The sequence below is a fragment of the Sturnira hondurensis genome, unplaced genomic scaffold, assembly GCF_014824575.4.
Source record: "Sturnira hondurensis isolate 20B ecotype Veracruz unplaced genomic scaffold, ASM1482457v3 Scaffold0018728, whole genome shotgun sequence".
NCBI lineage: Eukaryota > Metazoa > Chordata > Mammalia > Chiroptera > Phyllostomidae > Sturnira > Sturnira hondurensis.
Window position 1 is genome coordinate 15,307,794 of NW_028091359.1, and position 21,589 is coordinate 15,329,382.

The window sequence follows — 21,589 nt, forward strand, 5'->3', positions numbered from 1 at the left end:
GCAGGGGACACATGAGAGGCAACCATACATTGATGTTTCTCTCCCTCTCTCCTTCCCTTTCCCTCTAAAGATAAATAAATAAAATCTTTAAAAAAATAAAATAAAATAAAGTATTGAACAAATGTTGGGGAGATATTTGGTACAATTCACCACCGGGTCTTGAATAAAACTTGAACTAAAGAAGAATGGAACAGGGAGGGGATAGTTTTACTAACATGCTAAAGATTATAATTCTAAACCCAAGTTTGGTACCAACATTACACTAATGGTAGTAGGCAAGTCACTCCATCTAGAAAATAATAAGAAAAAAATGACAGGGCCCTTGTCTGCCAGCCCCACCCAGCCCTACGCCTACTGGTTCGATCAACTAGCTCAAGATCAGAGCCAAGGGCCGGGAACAACCTCAGCCCACCAGTGGCTCCGGCTGCTGGAGACCGTATCTGTGGTCGTCAGCACTCAGAGAGGTTCAGCCTGTCCATCCCCCGGCGGCACAGCTCCTGCCTCTGGAGACTGGAGCCTCTCCCCTCCCCACCCCCCATCCACAGCTGAGACACCGGACTGCCTCCAGCCAGGCCATTCTCTCTCCATGAGACCATGTCCTGTAGTGCCACCAGCCTCAGCCTCTCCAGGACTCGCCACTGTCTGAGAGATCACCCAGGGCAACTGCCCCCAGGCACCTACCCCAGCCTGTTTCCCTCACCTTGCGCCTGGGCCACGTCACCAGTGTCCCAGCCTCACTCCCAGGCCCTGCTAAGTTACAGCGATGTTTCCGCTGCCACCCCCCGCCACCGCTGTGCCAACTAATTCTGCAGATGCTGGTGAGTCTCATCTCAGAAGGAAAAGTAATTAGACTCATAAATACAGGAAAGGAAGACAAATAAAATGATACTTTTTGAAGAAGACATGACTGCTCACTTTGAAAATCCAAAGACATTCGATTCCCAGTCAGGGCACATGCCTGGGTTGCAGGCCAGTTCCTGGCAGGGGACACACGGTACATTGTGTGTTTCCGGCAGAGGCAACCATACACTGATATTTCTCTCCCTCCTTCCCTTCCCCTCTAAAAATAAATAAATAAAATTAAAAAAAAAAAGAAAATCCAAAGACACCACCCAGAAATTGCTACATGTAATAAATGAGCTCACACCGGTGGTGAGACACAAGATAAATTTACAGAAATCAGCTGCATCTCTGTAAGCCATTGACATGCAGCTGAAAGAAAAAAACCAATGGAAGAAAGTACTTCATCCTTGGTGGTAAGAAAACACATTAAATATTAAACATTAATGTAGCCTACTTGTAAGACATTTATTGTTAATGTTAATATTTTGCTTCTAATAGAACTAAGTATATAATAAAAAGCAATACTCCCTAATTTAATAAGCTTAATGCAATATAATTAAAGACCGTGAAAATGTGTTACATACTCAAAAATCCATAAATGGTGAAGAACATCAGAAAGTTTTTTAAAAAGGTAATTGTGGTTAGTTTGTCTTAATTTTAAAATACATTACTCCAAGTAACAATGATTAAAATTGTATAATGTTGCCTTAAAAACAAAACAAAAAAATCCTTGCGCATCAAAAGAAATAGTGGTGGAAATGGATTATAACACACTGAAAATAATCTATGGGTCCATCGTGATGCTCAGAAAAGGGGTGAAGGAAAGCCCCTCAAAGAGCAACAATCTAGCTCTAGAAAAAAACGACAGAAAAATTACCATCTTGCAGCCGCCCGTGTAAGATGTGCAGCGCCTGCTGCAGCCAGGGGCATCGCAGGCACTGAAACCCCTGCTCGAGATGCCGCTGGAGATACAGGTGTTTGCACTGTCTCGGGTACCACCTCGCACGGGACTTACTCATTGTAAAGCGTATAAAGAAGGAAAAGTACCATCGTACTGAAGAACTCAAGCAGACACAACCTTAACCAACTAATCAAACTCAGCATCACCAAGGAAGAGACAAAAGTGACGTCATGTGGCTCCGTGGGTGCCGCCCGGAGAAGCGCCAAAGCCTCGAGGGGACAGTCAGACATGGAGGGTGTGGGACTGCCTACTGGCAACTGGCCCAGACTCGGAAGAAAGTGTCCATGTTATGGGCGTGAAAAAAATCAGAGATTATTTTAATCCCCGGAAGACAAAACTGGTGTATAACCAACCAGACGCAATAGGCGACCCCTATTTGGATTCTGGATCCAAACAAGGAGAGAGGACGGACATTCTGAGGACAGCTGGGGAAATCCGTGGGCTGACTCGGAGAGGGTGTCACGAATTACTATTAAATCCCAGGTGTGACGGTGGCCCTCACTAAAGCCGGAGACCGCCCTTGGTCTTGCACTCTGCAGGGTTCACAGGGGCAACGTCAAGACGCCTTCACCTGACCTAAAATGCTCCAGTGAAATAAAGCGACACAACGGGAAATGGACAATGGTGGATGATCGAGTGGAAAGAAAATCGGACGAGGGAAAACGGACAGTCCAGGCAGAGAGCATCTGGGTGTTCATCCTGTTCTGCTTCTAACGTTTCTGTTTGAACGTTTTCAAAATAAAGAGTATGAGAAAAAAACTGGTGCAATTCAGTTCTAGTTCAGAAACAAATTCGAATTCTTAGTAGAACTGAATGTCGGATGAACCTCATAATGAACTCCGAACGGGTAAAACAAATATTTTACAACAGTGAGTTATAAACAAAACAGCCGATTTACTCTTGTTAGAGATAGGGAGGTAAGTTCCTGAGCACTGAAATATGGCAAATATAAGGCCATATTTGAAATAAGGTCCATATTTGAAATAAGGCCCATATCGTATACGTGAACACAGTACTTAGATGTAGGAAAACTTTTGAGTAATAAATGTAATCACCTATTTTTATTTTTTTTTAATTTTTTATTTACTTATCTTTAGAGGGGAAGGAGAGAGGGAGAGAAACATCAATGTATGGTTGCCTTTCGTGCGTCCCCTGCTGGGAGTTGGCCTGCAGGGAACTGGACTACAACCCAGGCATGTGCCCGGACTGGGAATCGAACCGCGATCCTCTGGTTCACAGGCCCGCGCTCAATCCACTGAGCTACACCAGCCAGGGCCATAATCACCTATTTTTAAAAAGCAGCAGAGCAAGATAAAATGACAAAATAAATAAAAAGAGAAAAAGAACTGATTTAAAAATATACAGATCGAAGCTAAATTCCCCGCTGGTAATTGCTCAGAAGAGACGGATGCAGCAGTTAATGCAGAGGATAGCAAGAATAAACAGCAATGTAATGTAAAAAAAAGCAAAGTCCCATTAGCAATTGAAAATGAAAATGTAAACAAGTTGAAATTTAAAATAATGCTCAGTGTTGACAGGGAAGCAGGGAGTCACCAGGAAACGGGCACCCTCAAACCTAGTGGGGTCTGCTGCAGGACAAGGCGGTTGGAGACCGTGGGGGGAGGGGAGGAGCCAGAGGGAGAAACAAAGGAATCACTGGCTGGGAGGGGTGGCCAGGCAAGTGGGCAGGCAGGCTCCCGAGTCCACCACTTCACGTCCAGGAAGCAGGAGCAGGTGTCTCCTGGGTCAGGAGTTTTAAAAAGTCCACACCAAAGGCCACTCAGTCCTCCCGCTGGCAGCCGGGCTAGGGACAGAGCCCAGGCAGGCTGGGCCTGGGACGGTCCAGCCCAGCATGGAGTGCTGGCGCAGGTGGGGGGTGGGGGGTCTGGGGCTCATGCCCACACACCCATCCACTCTCCCTTTGGGCCTGCCCTGCCCGCACCGGCTCAGGCTGCTGGGAGGCAGGGGTTGACCAACCAGCCAGGTGCCCACAGGCGGGCCGGGCTCAGGGGCCCTGCTGGGCAGACAGAACACTGTGGAGTCACTACGAGTGGCTGGCGGGAGGGTCAGTGCTGGGAGGGGGTTTCAGCAGGGAGGGGACAAGGCTCTGTCTGGGATCCAGAAACAGGAAACATGAGGAGGAAAGGGGCCAAAACGGCTCTGAGGCACTGGTCACAAGCACGCTGGTCACCGCCAAGAGCAGGACAGGGTTTTAAAGTGTACAAGTACTACTGTTTAGCACTAGTTACCTCTTATCCTATAAAGTTGTTTGACTTTATAAATCAACAGCATCTGGACCTCTCTGTTTGAGCAGCTGCCCTAGGGAAGACAGGACTCCTGAGCATGTGCGCAGGTCTGTGCACAGTCCTGGGCGCCGGGCGGGTGTGTGGGAGTCCGCGAGCCAGCACCTGGGCCTAGTCACCTACGTGGGGTCACAGCAGGTTCACGAGACCATGCCCCTCCTGTTCATCCCCGTATCTCGGACCCTCCCCTCTCCTCGACCAAGGACTCGGGCAGCAGCCTCCCACCTCAGCCTGTAAGTACTTCCAGGTGCGTGTGTCTAAAATGCCACAGAGCCATGTCACCCCTCTGCTTCAACCTTCGGGTGATGCGCAGCCTGCCCACTCCCCCTGCCCTGCCTCCTCAGGTCTCTCTGGCACAGCTGTCCTTCCCTTCGTGGTCAGCTTCCCACATCCTGGGCAGAGTGGGAGCTGTCTTCACACTCCGGCCCCCTGGACAGGCCTGCAGCTCTACCCTGATCACAGGTGTTAACCCGGGGGCTACCTTAGAAGCCCCTCTGCACCGTGACACGCTCCCTCAGGGGAGGGATCCGATCCCACTCGGCCGTGCGTCCTCTCGCACGGAACTGACACAGAGCAGGTGCTCAGAAGGATCCGTAAAAGACAGAAAATGGATGGCTCTCCCAGAAAACCAGGGGTTAGCGCTAAATGGTCATTACAGGCTTAGCACACATGGCTAATATTATCCTCACTTGGCAGACGAGGAGGCTGAGGCCCAGGGTCACACAGCTTGGAGACGGCAGAGCTAGGTCTCACACCAGCGCACCTGATGCCAGGGCCTGGGCTCCCCACCATGTCTCTTCGGCACAGACAGGACATTAAAGCCAGCCTGGCCTGACCTGAGATGCTGGAGGGAGATGCTGGGACTGGGAGAGAGAAGGGGTCAAGGTCAGCGGGGGCCACAGGGCCACCGAGGCTGGGAGGAGCCTGCATCTTGAGCCAATAAGATGGAGAAGCCTGGAGAAAGTATACAGGGTGCAGCCAGAGGGTCCAGCCTGAGAGTCCAGCCCCAGCCCCTGCCCTACAAGCCTCCAGGACTGCGGGGTCTCGGGAAGGAAGCTGGCGCAGCCAGGGAGCAGGCCTCCCAGGGCTCTTTAAACACACTTTGAACAGGCAGCGATGGTGATGCGTAATTCAGGGGGCTGTGGTAGGCGGCCTCTCTGCTCTCAAACCTCAGCTCCTACAGCACCCATCTGCCTTCCATCTTCCCGGGGGGCACAGTGCCCGACTCACCCCCCACCCCCCATCCATTACAACCTACTTCTATTAAGGACCCTGCCAGGCACCACTCCCACCTCGGACCCAGGCAGCCCCAGATTGAGAAAACCAGAGGAAGCCTCAGATCTGAGGTTTCTCCAAGAGTCATATTTCTGAAACTCCGATCTGATCAATTTCCCACTCTCCTGACCCTTGAACAACCTGGGACCCCCAACTGCAGGCAGCTTAGGAGGCAGCTTAGGAGGCAGCTTAGGAGACAGACAGACCTGGATTCCTGCCCAAGCTGCTCCACTGACCAGGGGACCCTGGATGGCTCACTTGGCCACTTGCTTGGGTTCTCAGGGTAGCTGCGAGGATGAAAGGGAGTATGAGAGGAAGGCGGTCGGCACAAATCATCCCCTGCTCCCCGCAGTCCACAGAAAGTCGAGAGTGGCTGAGGGAGACACAGGCCATCGAGCAAGGAGGCCCGTCCCGGTCGAGCAGAAGGGGTCAGGGTGCAGGGGAGGGTGGAAAGCAGCAGGGCACCTGCACGGTCATGGAGAAGGTGGGTGGGGGCCGGGATGCCAACAGGCACCATGCTCGGTCTTTGCAAAATTTCCGCAATCCTCACACAGTCCCCCAGGTGGGGCGATGGCCCCCATTTTACAGATAAGGAAACTGAGCCCCATCCATCACGATGAGCACCTTTTACACCACCTGGGCTCATTTCCTCCTGGAAGGCCTCAGCCCTCCCCACACCAAAGTGGGAAGTGGCGATCACTAACACAGCAAACTCCAGTGAGGCCAGGTATGTGCTGGGCCCCGCTGCCCATGCAGAACTCACCGGAGCCAGCCACACTGTTCCTGCTCCTAAGTCCTCCATGCGGTTACTGTCTGGCTCCAGCCCTGGCCTGAGCTCTCTCACCTTCCTGCCTGCACCACATAGAGCCAGTCCCCATCCCTGCATCTGCACTTTGGCCTTGCACGTGGCAGATGGTTAGTGAATGCTGGGTGGGGGGTGGACAGGTGGGTAAGCTGGAGAGGCTGATGAAAGGGTGGGTAAGTGAACCGGAGAAGAAATGAGTGAGTGGGTAATGATGGATAAGGGGATGGGCTGGTGAACAGGTTGACTGGTGGATGGACAGGCCGGTGGATAGATGGCTGGGTGGATGGATGAACAGGCAGGTATTTGAGTGGAGAGAGTGATGAGTGGATACTTAGACGGATAAGAGGATGCGTAAGTGGATGCATTGCTGAATGGGCAGGTCGGTGGTTGGATGGAGAGGGAAGAGTGAGCAGCAGATGAGTGTTCTAGGGGAGAGACCTCAGCTCACCGTATGAAGGAGAATTCAGCCAGAGCCTTGTCCAGACGGAACGGCCTTGTTTTGGCAGTGAGTCCCACCTCTTGGCAGGGCTCTTCTGGAGCAACACACACACTGAATGGACCTCTGATCCCCTTTTCGTTTTTGTTTTGGGGTAAATCAGCCCCCTGTCTACCTGTCCAGGTAGTGGCTTTCCACTAGGGTCTCCTTGGGAACAGTGCCCACTATAAGCTCTCATACAATCATAAATGCTTTGGGAGGAAGTTGGCGATCTTCTCCGAGGTTTGTGCCACGGCCCGTGAGATGTGAGTCAGACTAAAGCTCTTAGGTTGAAAGGGAACTTACAAGCCCTTAAAGCCCTGCAGTGTGGGCTACGGCTATCAGGAGGCCCACTCCCCTCTTGGATCACTGGTATACAGTTTCTGGATCCTGCAACGGGGTGCTTTGCTCCCTTTGTCCCCAAAAGCATGCAGCTATGGACAACAGATCCCCAGGCAGTGACCCCAAGGGTGGCAGTTTGCAAGGAGGGAGGGGCCTCCAAGGATTCGAAGATGCTGGGAGAGGGGCAGAGAGGGAAAGACAGAAGGACAGAAGGGCACAAAGAGTCTGACTCCAATAGGGGGGTGGCTCCGACCGGCACACCCTGGAGCGGGCTAGCAGCATGTTGGCGGCGTGTTCAAGCAACTAATTATGGCTCTAGCCGGTCCTTACTCTGTGCAGCAAGGATGCAGGCTCTCGGACTGAGAGGCTGGGGAGATGGACAGTCAGCATCCCNCAGTTTGCAAGGAGGGAGGGGCCTCCAAGGATTCAAAGATGCTGGGAGGGGGGCAGAGAGGGAAAGACAGAAGGACAGAAGGGCACAAAGAGTCTGACTCCAATAGGGGGGTGGCTCCGACCGGCACACCCTGGAGCGGGCTAGCAGCATGTTGGCGGCGTGTTCAAGCAACTAATTATGGCTCTAGCCGGTCCTTACTCTGTGCAGCAAGGATGCAGGCTCTCGGACTGAGAGGCTGGGGAGATGGACAGTCAGCATCCCAGACAGAGGAGAGGCAGGCAGGCATCTTGAGACAACATCCACCCTGGGAGACAAGACGTCCCAAGCCAGCCCAGATGAGTCCCTTAAAAAACCCAAGCCTGTTTTTTTTTTAAGTGGGCTGAATCACACTTTAGGTTCTGCGTTTTCCCCACATGCAAACCGCCCTGTTGTGGGTGGCGAGACCTAAGGTCGGGGGTAGAAGAAAGTGGAGAAAGAGCCAAGGGTCTGCCAGGAGGAGCAGGGCTGCGGGCGTTCTTTGGACACAACTGTCCACGGTTGGCGCCACATCCCCCCTGGACGCCAGGTGCACCTCAGGTGTCACAGGCCGCATGAAACGCCCGGCTCCTCGTGCAGACCTCCTCCTGCCTCCAAATTCCCCCTCCTCTCACACCCCACTTCCAAAGGTCTGTGTTAGCCAAGTCTGCCACTCGCCCCCTGCTGCTCCCCTGCTCCTGCCCCCAGCACCTCTCACCAGGTGAAGTGACAGCCACAGCCTCGCTGCTGCTCCCCTGCCTCCCTGCCCGTCCCCCCCACCCCACGCTCTCTCCCCACCTTCAAGGTTTGCTGCGCCTCAGACTCCCAGGCCCCTCCTGCCTCTGCCTGGATCAACCCCCCTCAGACCTGCCAGCTGCAGCCTCACCTCATTCCAGGCTCCGCCTAGACATCCGTCCACGACAGAAGAGGCCGTCCACGGTCATTCTGAGGTCAAAAACCTGCCCTGAAATTTTGTACTTTATGTTTCTTCCTAGGACCTAACATCATCTGGTATAATTTTGATTCCTTCGCCTGTCTCTCTCCCGGCTCTGCCGCCTCAGCCGTCAGCCCCAGGGCAAGCACTCCTCCCCCGCCCTGCTTCCACTCCCCTCCCCACCCATCTCCTTTCTCCTGCTTTGCTCCTCTGGTTCTCTTCCTGGATCTGGGGAAGGTTCCTGAGCCTCAGAGACAGGCTCGGGTCTGAAGGCCACTCTGCCCACCCAGCCTGGTGACCCTGACCCTCTAGCATCCACCTGGGAAAGGGTGAGCACCCCACACCAAAGGGGCTCAGCTGCAGCTCTGAGATTCTCCACCTGCTGGACCCCACCCGAGGGTGTCTTGCTATTTGACACCTGAGGCAGACCACACCTACAGACCACACCTACTCCCACCCAGCCCACCCCCACTAGGAGCTCGCTCCTTCTCTAGAACCCAGGATCTCAGGAACCAAGCTGTAACTCAGGCATATTTTGTCACGTGGATTCCAGCTGCACCAGGAGTGTCTGACAGGACAGACAGACTCTTCCGGCTTTCTATGCACGCCCCTCCTCCCGGTGCCGCCAAACCAGAGGCTGGAGGGTGCTGGCGTCCCATCTGGGGCCTGCCCAGCCCTGCCCATGCCCACAGCTTGGGGCCTCGTGCTCGCTCCCTACTCCTGAGGGACCAAAGCCTCCGTCCCCACTTCAGAGTGACCTCCAACCTCAGGGTCACAGGGCGACCCCTAGGTCTCTCTTACCCAAACACAGTTCTTTTTTTTTCTTTAAAGATTTTATTTATTTGTCTTTAGAGAGGAAGGAAAGGAGAGAAGGAGAGAAATATCAATGTATGGTTGCTTCTTGTGAATCCCCTGCTGGGAACTGGCCTGCAACCCAGGCATGTGGCCTGACTGGGAATCGAACCGCAATCATGTTGTTCGCAGTCCCGTGCTCAATCCACTGAGCTACACCAGCCAGGCCCTTTTTTCTTTTTTGAATAACCCTGGCCTTTGGAGAGATCAGGCCTGTGGTCTCTGTCAATAATTTCTTGAATCAAAACGTGATCCTTGGCCCTATTTCTACTGAACTTCCTCTTGTTGACTTCACTCCACTGTAACGGACTCGGGAGCCCGTGTCAAGTCCTGCTGCTGTCCCTCCCGCTCACTGCACTGCCTTCCCGTGGCAGCTGCTAGTGCTTTCTGCCCGAATTCGAGAGGCCGGTTACCACCACGGCGGGCAGGACCACGGACAGGGCCTCGGAGGGGCGGGCCCACTCACCCTGTACTGTTGACTGAGACAGGCAGGACAGTTTGCATCCCTGCTCACCTCACACAGAATTCACACGTCATGCATCACAGACCAGGATCGCCAAAATGCTATGTCCTGGGCAGTTTCTGTTTCGTTTAAAAACCAGGTGGAGCCCGCGGTTTCCCAGCTCATGAGTTAGTGGTCCAGGGTAGATGACTACTGTCTGTTAGACACAGGGTTCAGGGAAGCTAATTATCCACTTTAACCAACTGTCCCCCACAACCAGGGATGCTAAAATCAAATGCTTTGCAAAAATCGGAGTAGACTAAGTTTCAATGTATAAAATAAATATTCATGAGGCCATACTGATGTAAATAAATGATTCATTGAGTGCATAAATGCTGGGAAACTCTGCTGTTTCAGAAGAAATTTAAAAAACTTATGTAGATGCTTCCTTATGGTGGAGGTGGAGCCTAAGCCCCCCTCCCCCACCCCCGCCCAGTTTCCCACCCGTAAGTGTCAGAAGTGATGGTGGCCGCCTGCTGGAGACCAAGCGTGGAAGTGGGGGAGGGGCAGCTTCATGGCTGGGAAGCCTCAGGAGCACTGCCTTAGCCCCGGGGGCCAAGGTCAACAGCAGTAATAAGTCAGGCAGATATGACAACGTGATGACAATGGCACTTTACCTGTACAATCTCCCCCCAAACCATCACCCCAGTGAGTCATGAGAAGAGCATCAGACGAGTCCCAGCAACCGAGGGGCGCCCTGCCCGACACCTGACCGGCACTCGGCAGGCGCGTCAAGGCCACAAAGCCGTGGAGGAGAGTCTGAGGAGCTCCTGCTGGGAGTAGAGCCTGGGCGGACAGGGCAGCTACATGTGCTGGGTGGCATCCTGTGGGGTCCTGGGACAAGCAGTGGACACCAGTGGACACCAGTGAACACTAAGGGAGTTGGGGTACAGTGTGGACTTCAGTCGATACTAATGCTATTAGCTGGTCTCTGATATCTCCCTAATTTATTGGCTTAGGAATCCTAGCAGCAAAGAGAGGACAAGGAAATTTGACGTAGGCATAAGGCATGTGTGAGACACAAGCCTGGTCTTTTAAAGAAACTAAAACTGGTGGGCTGGGGTGCCCCGTCCCAGCCCCGAAGCCCCTGACACAGTGGGAGCAGGAGCGTGTGGCAGGTACATGAAGGGACGGCCCGGCGCCCTGCACCCGTGTGGACAGGCGAGTGCCTAGCCCAGCCTCTGCGCAGAGCGGGCACACTGTCCGAATCGCTGCCGCTGCTGTTACTATTATTTCCTGAACACCTGCAAGCGTCTTTGAGAGGCTCTTCTGAGCTGGGGGATTCCTGGGGCTGGAGGTCAAGACCTGGGACCAGCCTGTGTGTCCTCAGCCCACCCTCCGAGTCCAGCCTGGTCTGCCAGCCCCTCCCTCCAGCAGGTTTGGGCCGTGTTTCCAGTTACATGACCTCCCTTCCCCAGTTTGAGGCCCACCCCCCTTGCTGGAGAGATGGGAACAGAAGTAGTTGAGTGATGTCTCTACCGTCCATTAACACAGCGCCATCGCCCCTGAGCTGTGGGCTTGTCCTTCCTGCTGGGACTAGGGGTCCACACTCCAACACCACCACGAAGCGGGTGTCAGTTATCTGGGGGAGGTGAAGCCACTGTAGCTGACCTGGGACTGGGCTATAATTTTCCCCTTTTTTAAAGCTGCCCCTGGGTGTGGCCAGAAGCACAGGAGAAGCAATAAAGGCCCCAGCTGGGCCCCTGTAGTCCCCATGTCCCCTCTGGGTGAGCTCTGCCATGAGAGAGAGGCTGGTGCCACCTGGCTTCGTCCTGGGGTCTGAGCTGGCACAGGGGTTGGGGTGCTGGGTTGGGCTGAGTGACCAGCAGCCAGTTCCGGGGCTGGGGCCACCTCTGAGACTCCTGGGCTGTCAGGGGTGGGGTGACCCTGAACCAAAGCTGGGTTCTGTTCAGCAGGAGGGGGACTGGGTGCTGAGGAGGAAGGAAGATGTCCCTGCATTTGCAGCTGCAGCTTGGGGAGTGGGGAAGGGACAGGAGGAGGGGCTGGAGGGGGCGGCAGGACCGCATCCGGAAAGGCCGGACGCTCCCCGTGGGCTGTGAGGAGAGCCAGGCCACGAGATCAAGTGTGTGGTGGACCCGGAGGGGACTGTGACTTGTGGTCAGAGAGGAAAAGGGCCCAGAGAGGAAAAGGTCACAGGCTGGGGCACAGAATTGACGGGTCCAGCAGGCCTGCAGAGCCCCAGCAAGTCATTCCTGGATTGTAGAATTGAAGGCTTTTGGAGGGGGAACAGGCCCCTTCTAGGTGTCCTAATGGGGACCTGGTACAGATGACAGCTGGCACAACAGAAGGAAGGCCCAGGTCCTGGGTGCCTCGCAGGGCTGAGCGGGGTGCCTGGGCCCTGTGCGTGGGGAGCAGGGCAGGAGTGGGCCTGAAGAGACCTTCCATTTTCTGTGTTTCTGCCCACCGGGCACAGGGGTCGACCCTAGGGGTCGCCACACCTGCACACTGTTGCACGGTTCTGGAAGGAGAACTGGTTTCAACAAAACAGCAAAAATGGACATTTGGGGGGCCAAATAAGAAATCTGAATAAGCTCTGCATATTAAATGAGATGAGAATTTACTGAAGCAGAAAAATGCTAATCATTTGCTGGGGGAAAATCAGGCTACAAAGCAGTATGCACAGCATGATCTCACGTTCTAGAGAAAATCTACAGATAAGCACAGAAACCGCCCTGGGAGCTGGTGACCACGGCGTTGCGGCGGGACCCCCGGGAGATGGGAATTTTCGCCCCCCCCAGATTTCCCATTTTCTTCAGTGATTATAAACGGCTTCTGCAAGGTACAAGAGCGTGCTTTCACTAGAGAGAAATCACAGACCCTCCTGCAGGATGGAGGGGTCCTGGCTTGGCAGAGGTTTCTAAGGGAGATCTCTGGGGGCTTTGGTGACCAGGAACTGGATCTGAGCAGGAAGTGGGGTGCACCACTCAGACGGCGGCCCCCACCTGTGCCACTTGCGCGTGTGTGTGCAGGCCGGGGCTGAGTGGGGCCTCCTGGCCCAGCCCCTCCCTGTTAATACCGGGAAGACTGAGTCTCATTTAGTGAATGGCAGCTCCCTGGCCCCTGCTGGGTTACACGGGAATGTCTTGGGGCTTCAGGGACAGGGGTATTTGGCCTGGAGAAGGGAAGATGGGCGAAAAGGGGTGAGCGGGGCAGGAGCGCTGTTTTCAAACAAGTCTGCCACAAAGAAGAGAGACCCGCGTGAGTCCCTGTGCAGATCCTCCATGGCTAAGGGACGAGCGGGTTTGGCTCCACAGCGCACGAGGGAGAAGGTTCTGACAGGAGGAGCTGTCCAGCTCAGGAATAAGGTGGTGGGGTGCGGGGGGCTCAGGGCTGAGCCTGCTGGAAAGCCCTTCCTACCACGGAGCCTCTGGAGCTCCGGGTTCCAGCCAGAGCCAGCGTCCTGAGAGCCGGAGCTGGCTCTGCTCCGTGCCAGGGGCTGTGGGAGAAGGGACGCTGTGGCTGCAGGAGGCGCCCTGAGCAAAGCTGGGAGGAGCAGGGGGTGGACTACCTACCATCTGCAGAGCTGCCAGAGTGATCATCCTGAGGTGGGCCACCTGAGTTCTCAACCTTGATACCTGCCTCAGCCTCTTCCACCTCCTGCTCCCAGGGCCTCCCAGGCCCAGGCCACGCCCTGGTGCCAGGGAGAGACGATGATCTACTATTCCCCACTTGCAGGTGACAGGGACGCAGGGGCCCAATCTAGCCACACCCTGGTTTCTCCGTTTTGAAATGCTAGGCCTGAGCTGCCCCAGGAACAGAACACCAGCCAGCGCTCCTTTTGAGGCCCGAGGCTCCCCTGCTCCCCATGCCCAGCCTGAGGCCTTTAGGTGACCTCAGAAACTCACTCTTCAGGGCCTCTGTCCCTAGATCACTTCGGAGTACACAGTAGCACCAGGGTGGGGCTGTTCACCTGCCAGGGGGTCCTTGCCATCCCCCGGACACAGTCACCAGTCCCTGTGCCCACAACATGAGAAGACACTGACATGGGCACTTACTGATGTCCCTCTGCTCACCCCACCAGGAGCAACCGCCCTCAGATGTCAGCCCCGGTAACAACACAACTCCTGCTTTCCCCGAGACAGACGAAGGCCCACCCCAGGAAACACGCTCAGCTGCCGCTCCCCAAGGCTGGCTCTGGCAGGCCTGCCGCAGCCAACACAACCAGCTGCCAGCCAAGCTTGCCCATGGGAGTCTGAGTGGGGGGGTGTCACCAAGCAGGCGTAAGTGCCCAGAATCCTGGGTGGCCACAAGCAGACACCTCCTTCTGTGTTCTAGGCAGGGGGTGCAGTCAAGGAGCCAGGCTGCAGAGCTCCCCTGGTTGTCCTCTCCACCGCCGGGCTAGGCCCAGCCAGGCGCACACCTCCCGCCGTGACCTGGAATTCCGCGCACACAGACCTCTGCGTCTTAGTCACCACAGGGTGGGAAGGGGCGGGGGTCCAGAGGCCGAGTTCTGACAGCTCCTTCCCCCAAACATCGAGTGGGTTGCAGACGGGTCAGAGGGACCGGCACGGGGTCACGAAAGATGGGCAGAGAGACCACCCTGGGCGTGACGCGAGACGCTCGCAACACCGGCGCTAATGGTGGAAAGCGAGGGTCCGACAGGGCGGGGGAGCTCGCTGTCCTCAGCTCCGGCGCGGGGCTGGAGGTGGCCCCGGCGGGGGTCCTCCGGGGGGTGAAGCCACCGCCTCGGGCCGGAGGAAGGCAGGGAAGCTGGGGGAGGGGCGGGGGAGGGGTTCGGAGGCGGGTGGGAAAGGAAAGCGGGGTGCGGGGGAGTCGCGGAGGCTCAGGGCGTGGGTCGCAGGCGCCCGGCGTGGTCCCCTTACCTCCTCGCCCTGGCCGAAGCGCAGGCCGAGCGCCGCGACCCGCTCCACGCGCAGGAAGCCGTCGGGGTCGCGGCCGCACACCTCGAACACCTGGCGCAGGCGGCGCACGGAGCGCAGCAGAGCCGCGGGGGCGCCCGCCCAGCCCGCGCCGCCCGCCATCCGGCTCGGCGCGCAGTTAGCCCGAGTCCCGCGCCGCCCGCCGCGCCCGCCGCCGCCCGCCCCGCGCCNAAAAGGAGCCGCGCTGCTCCGAGTGGGGCCGCCACGCGGGCCGGCTGACCCCTCGCGCCCCGAGCCGCCGCCGCACCTGCTGACTCAGTTTCCCCCAGCGAACCGAACTCCTCTCCTCCCCTGGAAAACGCGGGGGTGGGGATGTGACAAGTGTCCGGGAACTCGGAGCTGCCCGGAGGCCCCGCCCCTCCCCTGAAGAATGCAGTTACCAGGCCTGAGCCACGGACCACCCCCGCCGGAGTCCAACAGCCCCTCATCCGTCCTCAGTCTCCCTCCCCACGGCCAACCCATCCCGCACCCTTTGTGGGTACAGAGCACTCACTATGCCCTAGGCGCTGCATACGGTAGCGTGTTCGACTGTTACAGCCGCCTCCAAGGGAGCTGAGGCCCAGAGAGGTCGAACTACGTACCCTAGGCCACACAGCATGCGAGGGGCAGGGTCAGATTCCTGTCCAGGCTAGATCCGGATGGATCGAGATGTCCTCTTCACCTTCTCTGTGCTGTCTTGGAAAGAACAGTCTCCGGGCCTAGGAACACACAGTCCTCCCTCACAGCACTCTGGGGCCAGCTCTGGGCTGCGGAAGGGTGCAGAGAGGAGGAGCAGATACCCGGGGGGCAGAGGAGGCAAGAGAGAAAACCAGGGGCAGGCAGGAAAAGGGGAAGGCTGGGCTTGCCTGTCGCAGGGCCCAGGGACACCCAACACCTCTTAGGGAGGTTCCCCCTCTTCCCTGGGGTCCCACCCTCACCCCTTCCTGGATGCCCAGTCTCAGAGCCCAGGACAGAATCTCGGCCCTAAAAAGTGGCAGCAGTCTCCAGGCCTAGACCTTAGCCTCTTCCTGGGAGTGCTCAGCTGAGGCTTTGCTGCAGCTGCCCCTGGTGAGGACACTCAGCCTGCCTGGGGCCCCTGCAGGACTTGGCCTGGCTCTCTTCTCCTCCCTCTACCTCGTTGCTGGTCAGCATGTCAGACCCTGTGGCACCAGTTACCCCCAACCCCAAAACAGGCTTCCACTGAGCCCACCCCCACTTATGCTTTTCAGCTCAGTTCAGAGGTTTCCTCCTCCAGGAAGCCTTCCTTGATGGCAGCCCATCTTGCCAATTAATCTGAATTCTAGTCCCTTCCTCCAGATACCTATCAAGTTTTATAATTCTCTGGTGGGCTGCGCATCTCCCCAGCCATGCTGGGAAGCCCTCCGGGGCATGCTGTGTATTGATCACCTCATGTCCCCTGATCCCCAGCCAACAAAGGGTCCAGAGGAAGCTCCCGCCTCATCATCTTCAGGAGCCAAGGGCAGTGCAGGGAATCCCAGACAGGGATTCCAGGGTGGGCTGAGGCCCGGTTTTGTACACGGGTTGTGTGGCCACCCTTCTGGGCCTCACCGTCCACCTCTGTGGTCTCCTGTTCAAGCCTAAATATATCCAATGCAGCCGCCACCCTGTGGCTTCTCCATCAGAGTACCAGGTTTTGTCCAGGCCCCAGCTTTAGGGATGAACTTGGCCTTTAGTTGCCCTTTCCCCCTTGACACTTCAGTTCCTACAGGAGGGCCTTCTGGGAAGAGAGATTGGTGAGTCTGAGGACAAGCAGGCCAGCAGAGGCCTAGGGCAGGGGTGGGGTGGGGTGCTGCTGGGGGTCCAGTCTGCCAGCTGGTGGGAGTTGGGGCCACTGCCTGCCCAGGGACCCTCATATTCATTCCTGCCCATGTTGCCACCACCCCAGAGGCTCAACCCAGCAAGGAGATGGGCAGGAGCTGGGGCTACCATATTGTGAGCTGAGGAACTGGCTCTCAAATCTCCAAAAATGGGACCCCACTGAGTCTGGAGACCCCACCGCACCCCTCCCCCACCTCAGTGGGCAGAGGTGGGTGCCTCCAATGTGAGCATGAACAAATGCTGGGTGAGCCTACCCTGACATCCACACCAGACTTGTGTTCTCCCCAAAGACAGGCTCACATCAAATTCAAAAGTCCCTTCCTCAGGAAAGGCCTGCCTTGCCCCTGGCTGTCTTGCCAGGTTCCACTCTGCATTTTGTCTCTGCTGAGTGATGGTTTGATGGCTGCCTATCTCCCCATGGGACATGGGCTGGGGCCTGGTTCTGTCACTCACCACTGTGCCGTGGGGGCCAGGGGGGCTTATGTAGCACAGGCACTCTCTCCTGGGTGTCACCTTTTTGTTGAGTGCCTGGGAGTCGGAGAAAGAGCAGCCACAGACCCTGTCCTCGCTGAGCTGACAGCTGGGCAGCCATGACACCATGTGGTCTGTGCTGAGGGCCCAGGCTCCGGGAGCCCAGGGAGCCTGCCTGGTGCTTACAAGGACCCTTTGAGATGGTGCGACTTCCGAGGTTCCTGGGTGGTGAGAGGTGGACCTGGGGCCAGGTCCCTCGGGCTCCCAACCCCTTTTTCTGAGATCTCGAAGTGTGGCCCCAGCTTCTGCTGGGCTGGGGACCCTGGGGTGGAGCGGGTGGCTTCCAGGAGGCAGGAGGCCCCTGGAGGGGAGAGGTGAGCAAGAAGCCCAGGAGCTCCCCTCTTCTCCTCTTCCTCTGGGTGATCTCCAACAGCTGCAGCCGCCTCGGTAGCATCTCGGGGGAACGCACATGGAGGGAGCAGCCAGGGTCCTGCTCACTCTCTAGGGAGAGACCTGACTTTGGTCAGGCCGACCCCTGGCTGAGGATCCATCTGCTGGGTTAGGTGTTTCTGTTCCCTGTCCATCCTCCCTGATGTCTGGGAGCCTCCCATCTCCCTCCAGCCTCCTGCTTGGGGCACCTTCCCACTCCTGCCCCCCCCATCCCACTTCCTCTGGCCAACTCCTGTCCTTCCAGATTTGGTGGAAGTGACACCTCCTGCAGGAAGCCTTCCCTGACTGCAATCTCTTGACTGCCTCTCCCTTTTGCTCCCATAGCGTTCTGTGCAGGGAGGCGACAAGCACCGACTGTGGAGCCACCCTACAGACGGGGGGAAGGCTGGTGTGAGGGCCAGGTGAGTAGATACATGCAAGTGTTGGGACAGTGCCACAGGCCCTAAGTCCCAGCTGTTGTGACTCTCCTGACACCTCTGCCCCCTGCTATGTAACAAGAGCATCTGGGACGTGGGTATGAAAGGTCACACAGTGACCAGAAGGTCCCAGACAGCAGGGACAGCTCTGTCATTTTTCCTTTGAATGTCTAGTTCCCAGCTCCTAGCATGATGCCCAGTACACACAGTCAAGGTCTCTGAAGGGATGGATTAAGGAAGGAACGGGCACCTGCGGCAAGGTGGGCTGATAGACGGCCCCCCAGAAGGTGCCCACGTCCCCATCCACGGGGCCTGAAAATGTCACTTTATCGGATAAGGAGTCTTTGCAATCGTGGCGAAGTCCAGGAGCCAGAGATGAGATTAGCTTGGGCGAGCTGAGTGGGCCCTACGTGCCGTCACACGAACCCTCACAGGGGCAAGTGGAGGCCGATTTGACACAGAGGAGGCGGCAACATGGCCCCAGGGGCAGAGGTCAGACAGACGGAGGCAGCCTCCAAAGCTGGGAGAGGCGTGGGAAGGAATCTCTCCGGGAGCCTCTGGAGGGGATGCCGCCCTGCAGACTCCTTGGTTTTAGCCTCCCAGCCCCTAGACTGTGAGGGGACGTTTGCTGTTTTAAGCCAGCAAGTGCGTGGTAGTTTGTTACAGCAGCCCCAGGAAGCCAGTATCTATGGGACACATAGTACGTGGAGGTTATGCAAGGTTATTGGGAGTCAGGACCAAGTCCTGGCTGGTGTGGCCCAGGGGATTGAGCACCAGCCTGTGAACCAAAAACTGCGGGTTTGGTTCCAAGTCAGGGCACATGCCTGGGTTGCAGGTCAGGTCCCCTGTTGGGGGTGTGAGAGGCAATACACTGATGTTTCTCTCCCTCTTTTCCCCCCTCCCTTTCCCCTCTCTAAAAATAAGTAAATAAAGTCTTTAAAAAAAGAGTCAGGCTTTCAAACCCCAAGGTCTGTGGCCCACGTAGCCCTATGACTCTGGAACATGAATGTCTCTGGGCCTCAGTTCCCTGTCTGTAAAGGGGAGACAGCAGTTCCTGCCTTGCAGAGGTCCTGCAGGGTTTCCATAAGCGAATGACTGTGACGTGCCCTAGGACGAGCCCGGCGCGTGTGGCTCTCACTGTGGCCGCAGGAAGAGGTTGAGAGCGGGCCTGAACAGGGGACTGATTTCCATTTATGGGCCGTGACATCGGCAGCCGTGTTGTCTGGAACTGGGCGGGATTCACACTTTCTTCCTGCTCATGACCTGCTGTTTGTTTTTTGTTGTTGTTTTTAGCCATGAATAATTATCATTCCGGAGAGGAAGATGTTGGTGTGAACCCACTTGCCTTCTCAGCCGCCCTGAAACACACACCCTCGGACGCCAGAGCTTGCAGGCAGATGCAGCCCGTGCCACTGGGGGTGCCCGGGCCCCGGGTGGGGCTGCGCCGTGTCCAGGGTAAGCAGGGCGCCTTGAGACCTTGGCCTTCCTCGCTGGGAGGGGTGCCTGGGAATCCAGAGGTTTCGCTCACCGCAGGTGCCCACCCAGAACCTTTTCTGACCCTCGGAAAGGAGCAGGACGAACTGATGGCTAACGTTCCTTTTCGGATTCCGAGGAGAATGCCGACACGTTACTTAGGCTGGCCAGCCGGGCTCCAGGTCCTTTCATCAGATGCAGAAATGGCTCCTAAAGGTGGCTTTTGGCCAGGGCACCAGCATTTACCTCCGGGTTCCTTAGGTCTCACCTGCCTGAAGTCCCCTCAGACCGGGCCTTCCCGTGCTGCCAGCCTTCTCTGCTGCCCCCTGCTGCCGTAAAGAAAAACTGCGTCTTCAGCACAGGCAGTAAGCAGGCAGGCCCTTGGCACTCAGATCCCTGCTCAGCCCTCTGCTCCGTAAGTCGCAGCAGAACAGTAACGCGGCCTGCCACACTCTGTGACACACTTACTGAGCACTTACTGTCTCCCAGGGGTTGTGTATGGCATGGTCCTCGGTCCCAAGACAATGACTGCACATGGAATTGATGGATGAAATGCCCGGCTTTTTTCACACACAGTTTCCTCTGCCTGGAATGTCCTCTCTTCTTTCTCGCACCCCCCTCATAGCCATTCTTCAAATGCCACCTTCTCCAAGAAGCCTTCCTGAGTGAGCTGCCTTCGCCTTATGCTCTTCTAGAACTCCACAGGACTCTCCTGGAGTATTTTCATGATGCTTAGTGACACCTTCCCTATCTGCTGCTCCTTCCCTTGGACAAATAACGTGTCATCTCTGTGCCTCATATTTCTTACTTTAACACAGAGGTAATTATAGCACCACCGCGTGGGGCTGCTGGGGACAGCAGAGCTAAGGTGTGGCAAGCCCTCAGCTCAGTGGCTGGCAGGCAGTGGGCCTCAGTGAGGGGGAGCCAGCGGTGAGAGGCCAGAGGAGGGGTCTCCCCTGCGGAAGGAGAAAGTGGAGGTGCAGCTGCCAAGGGCCCAAGGTCTTCGTTTCAGCTCACCCAAGGGTCGCCCAGGCATATGGGCCTCAAATGGTAAGATCTGTTTTAAAAAGGTGAGTGTGCGCACACAAGACTCCGAGTGAACCCCGCCCTGATGGGAATGTCAGCTCCCTTCTCGGTCTGGGACGACCCCGTGGCACTGAGGTCCAAGGAGCAGAGATAAGGAGGCTCTGGCGTCTCAGCTTTATGGTCACTTATTCTCTCAGCCAGACTCCTACATACAGAATTTCTGGGTGGATGGTGTGGACGTTCCGAAGGCTAGTGACCCGGAAAGAAGAGGCCAGGTGTACCAGTGAGCCCTCTTGACTGGCACCAAGTCTTAAATAAATCTTTGTTAATCTGAAAGATGAAAATGGTATTTTACTGTTTGTGTTTGTATATTTTTTGTGTACTAATGAGTGTGACGACCTTCCCCGTCAGGTAGTAATTAGCAATTGGCTCAGTAGCTCCTTTCTGTAGGGTTTATGTCCTTTACTTAGTTTTTTTTTCTGCTTGGGTCTTTTCTTAAAGTTGATTTTTATGAACTCTTTGTAATGAGAGCAATTTCCCTGTTTGTTGACCTTTAAATTCTAGGTGCATTATATTTTTGGACATGGGGCATTTTAATCTGTTAAGGTAGTCAGCGTGTCATCGGGAGGATTCCGTCCACTGCTTTAGGTGAACAAGTCCTTCCCCATTATGGGAGACAATGTTCTTGGCCAACATTTCCAGCCCTCCTCCTCCCAGGCAGCAGAGGATAGCTCTTACTGGCTCTTGTGATTTTGTGCAGCTCTGTGACAAGTTCTGGTAGACGCAACAGGAGCGATCGAACATCTGGCCTCAGGCCTTCAATGGTTAGTGTCAGGCCCTCCAGTCCAGTAGCCACTGGCCACAAGTAACTACTTACATGTAGTTCAAATTTACTTAAAACCACACTCTAAGTGTCCCAGAGCCCCATGCGGCTGCAGCGACGATACTGGACAGCACTGTCCCGACCCTGCCCTTCTGCACAACAGTCAGTCCCTCTGGGGGCCTGACAGCAGAACTGTTGTGGCTTTTAAATCACTAAAATTTGAAGGTCATTGGTGCTTTTATAAAAACCATAGCATAATCTGGACTTTTTTGCCTGTTTTATACTACTCACCCAGTCTAATTACCTTTATCACAATTTTATGAAATATTAAAACATTTCTATGTTGCAATCGTAAGAGGAGTTTCCAACTAGGCTCCTAATTGTTTTTTCTTTCTTAGCTCTTTCTTGTTTATTCCATAAAGTGAACCCTTGGATCGTTTAGTCGGGACATGCAGTTGCCCAGCAGGAATCTTGACAGGAAGTGGGATTTCACTTGGGAAGAACCAGCTC

At 55.8% G+C, this 21,589-nt stretch overlaps 1 protein-coding gene across 1 annotated transcript in view; it reads right to left on the minus strand.

Annotated features, from left to right (window-relative positions):
- The window catches only part of RAB11FIP4 (RAB11 family interacting protein 4), a 103,391-nt gene extending 88,687 nt beyond the window's left edge, over positions 1-14,704 (minus strand). The window contains exon 1 of the mRNA XM_037069807.1: positions 14,546-14,704. Coding sequence (XP_036925702.1) covers positions 14,546-14,704 — 159 coding nt within the window. The remainder of the gene's footprint in view (positions 1-14,545) is intronic.
- Positions 14,705-21,589: the final 6,885 nt, after the last annotated feature.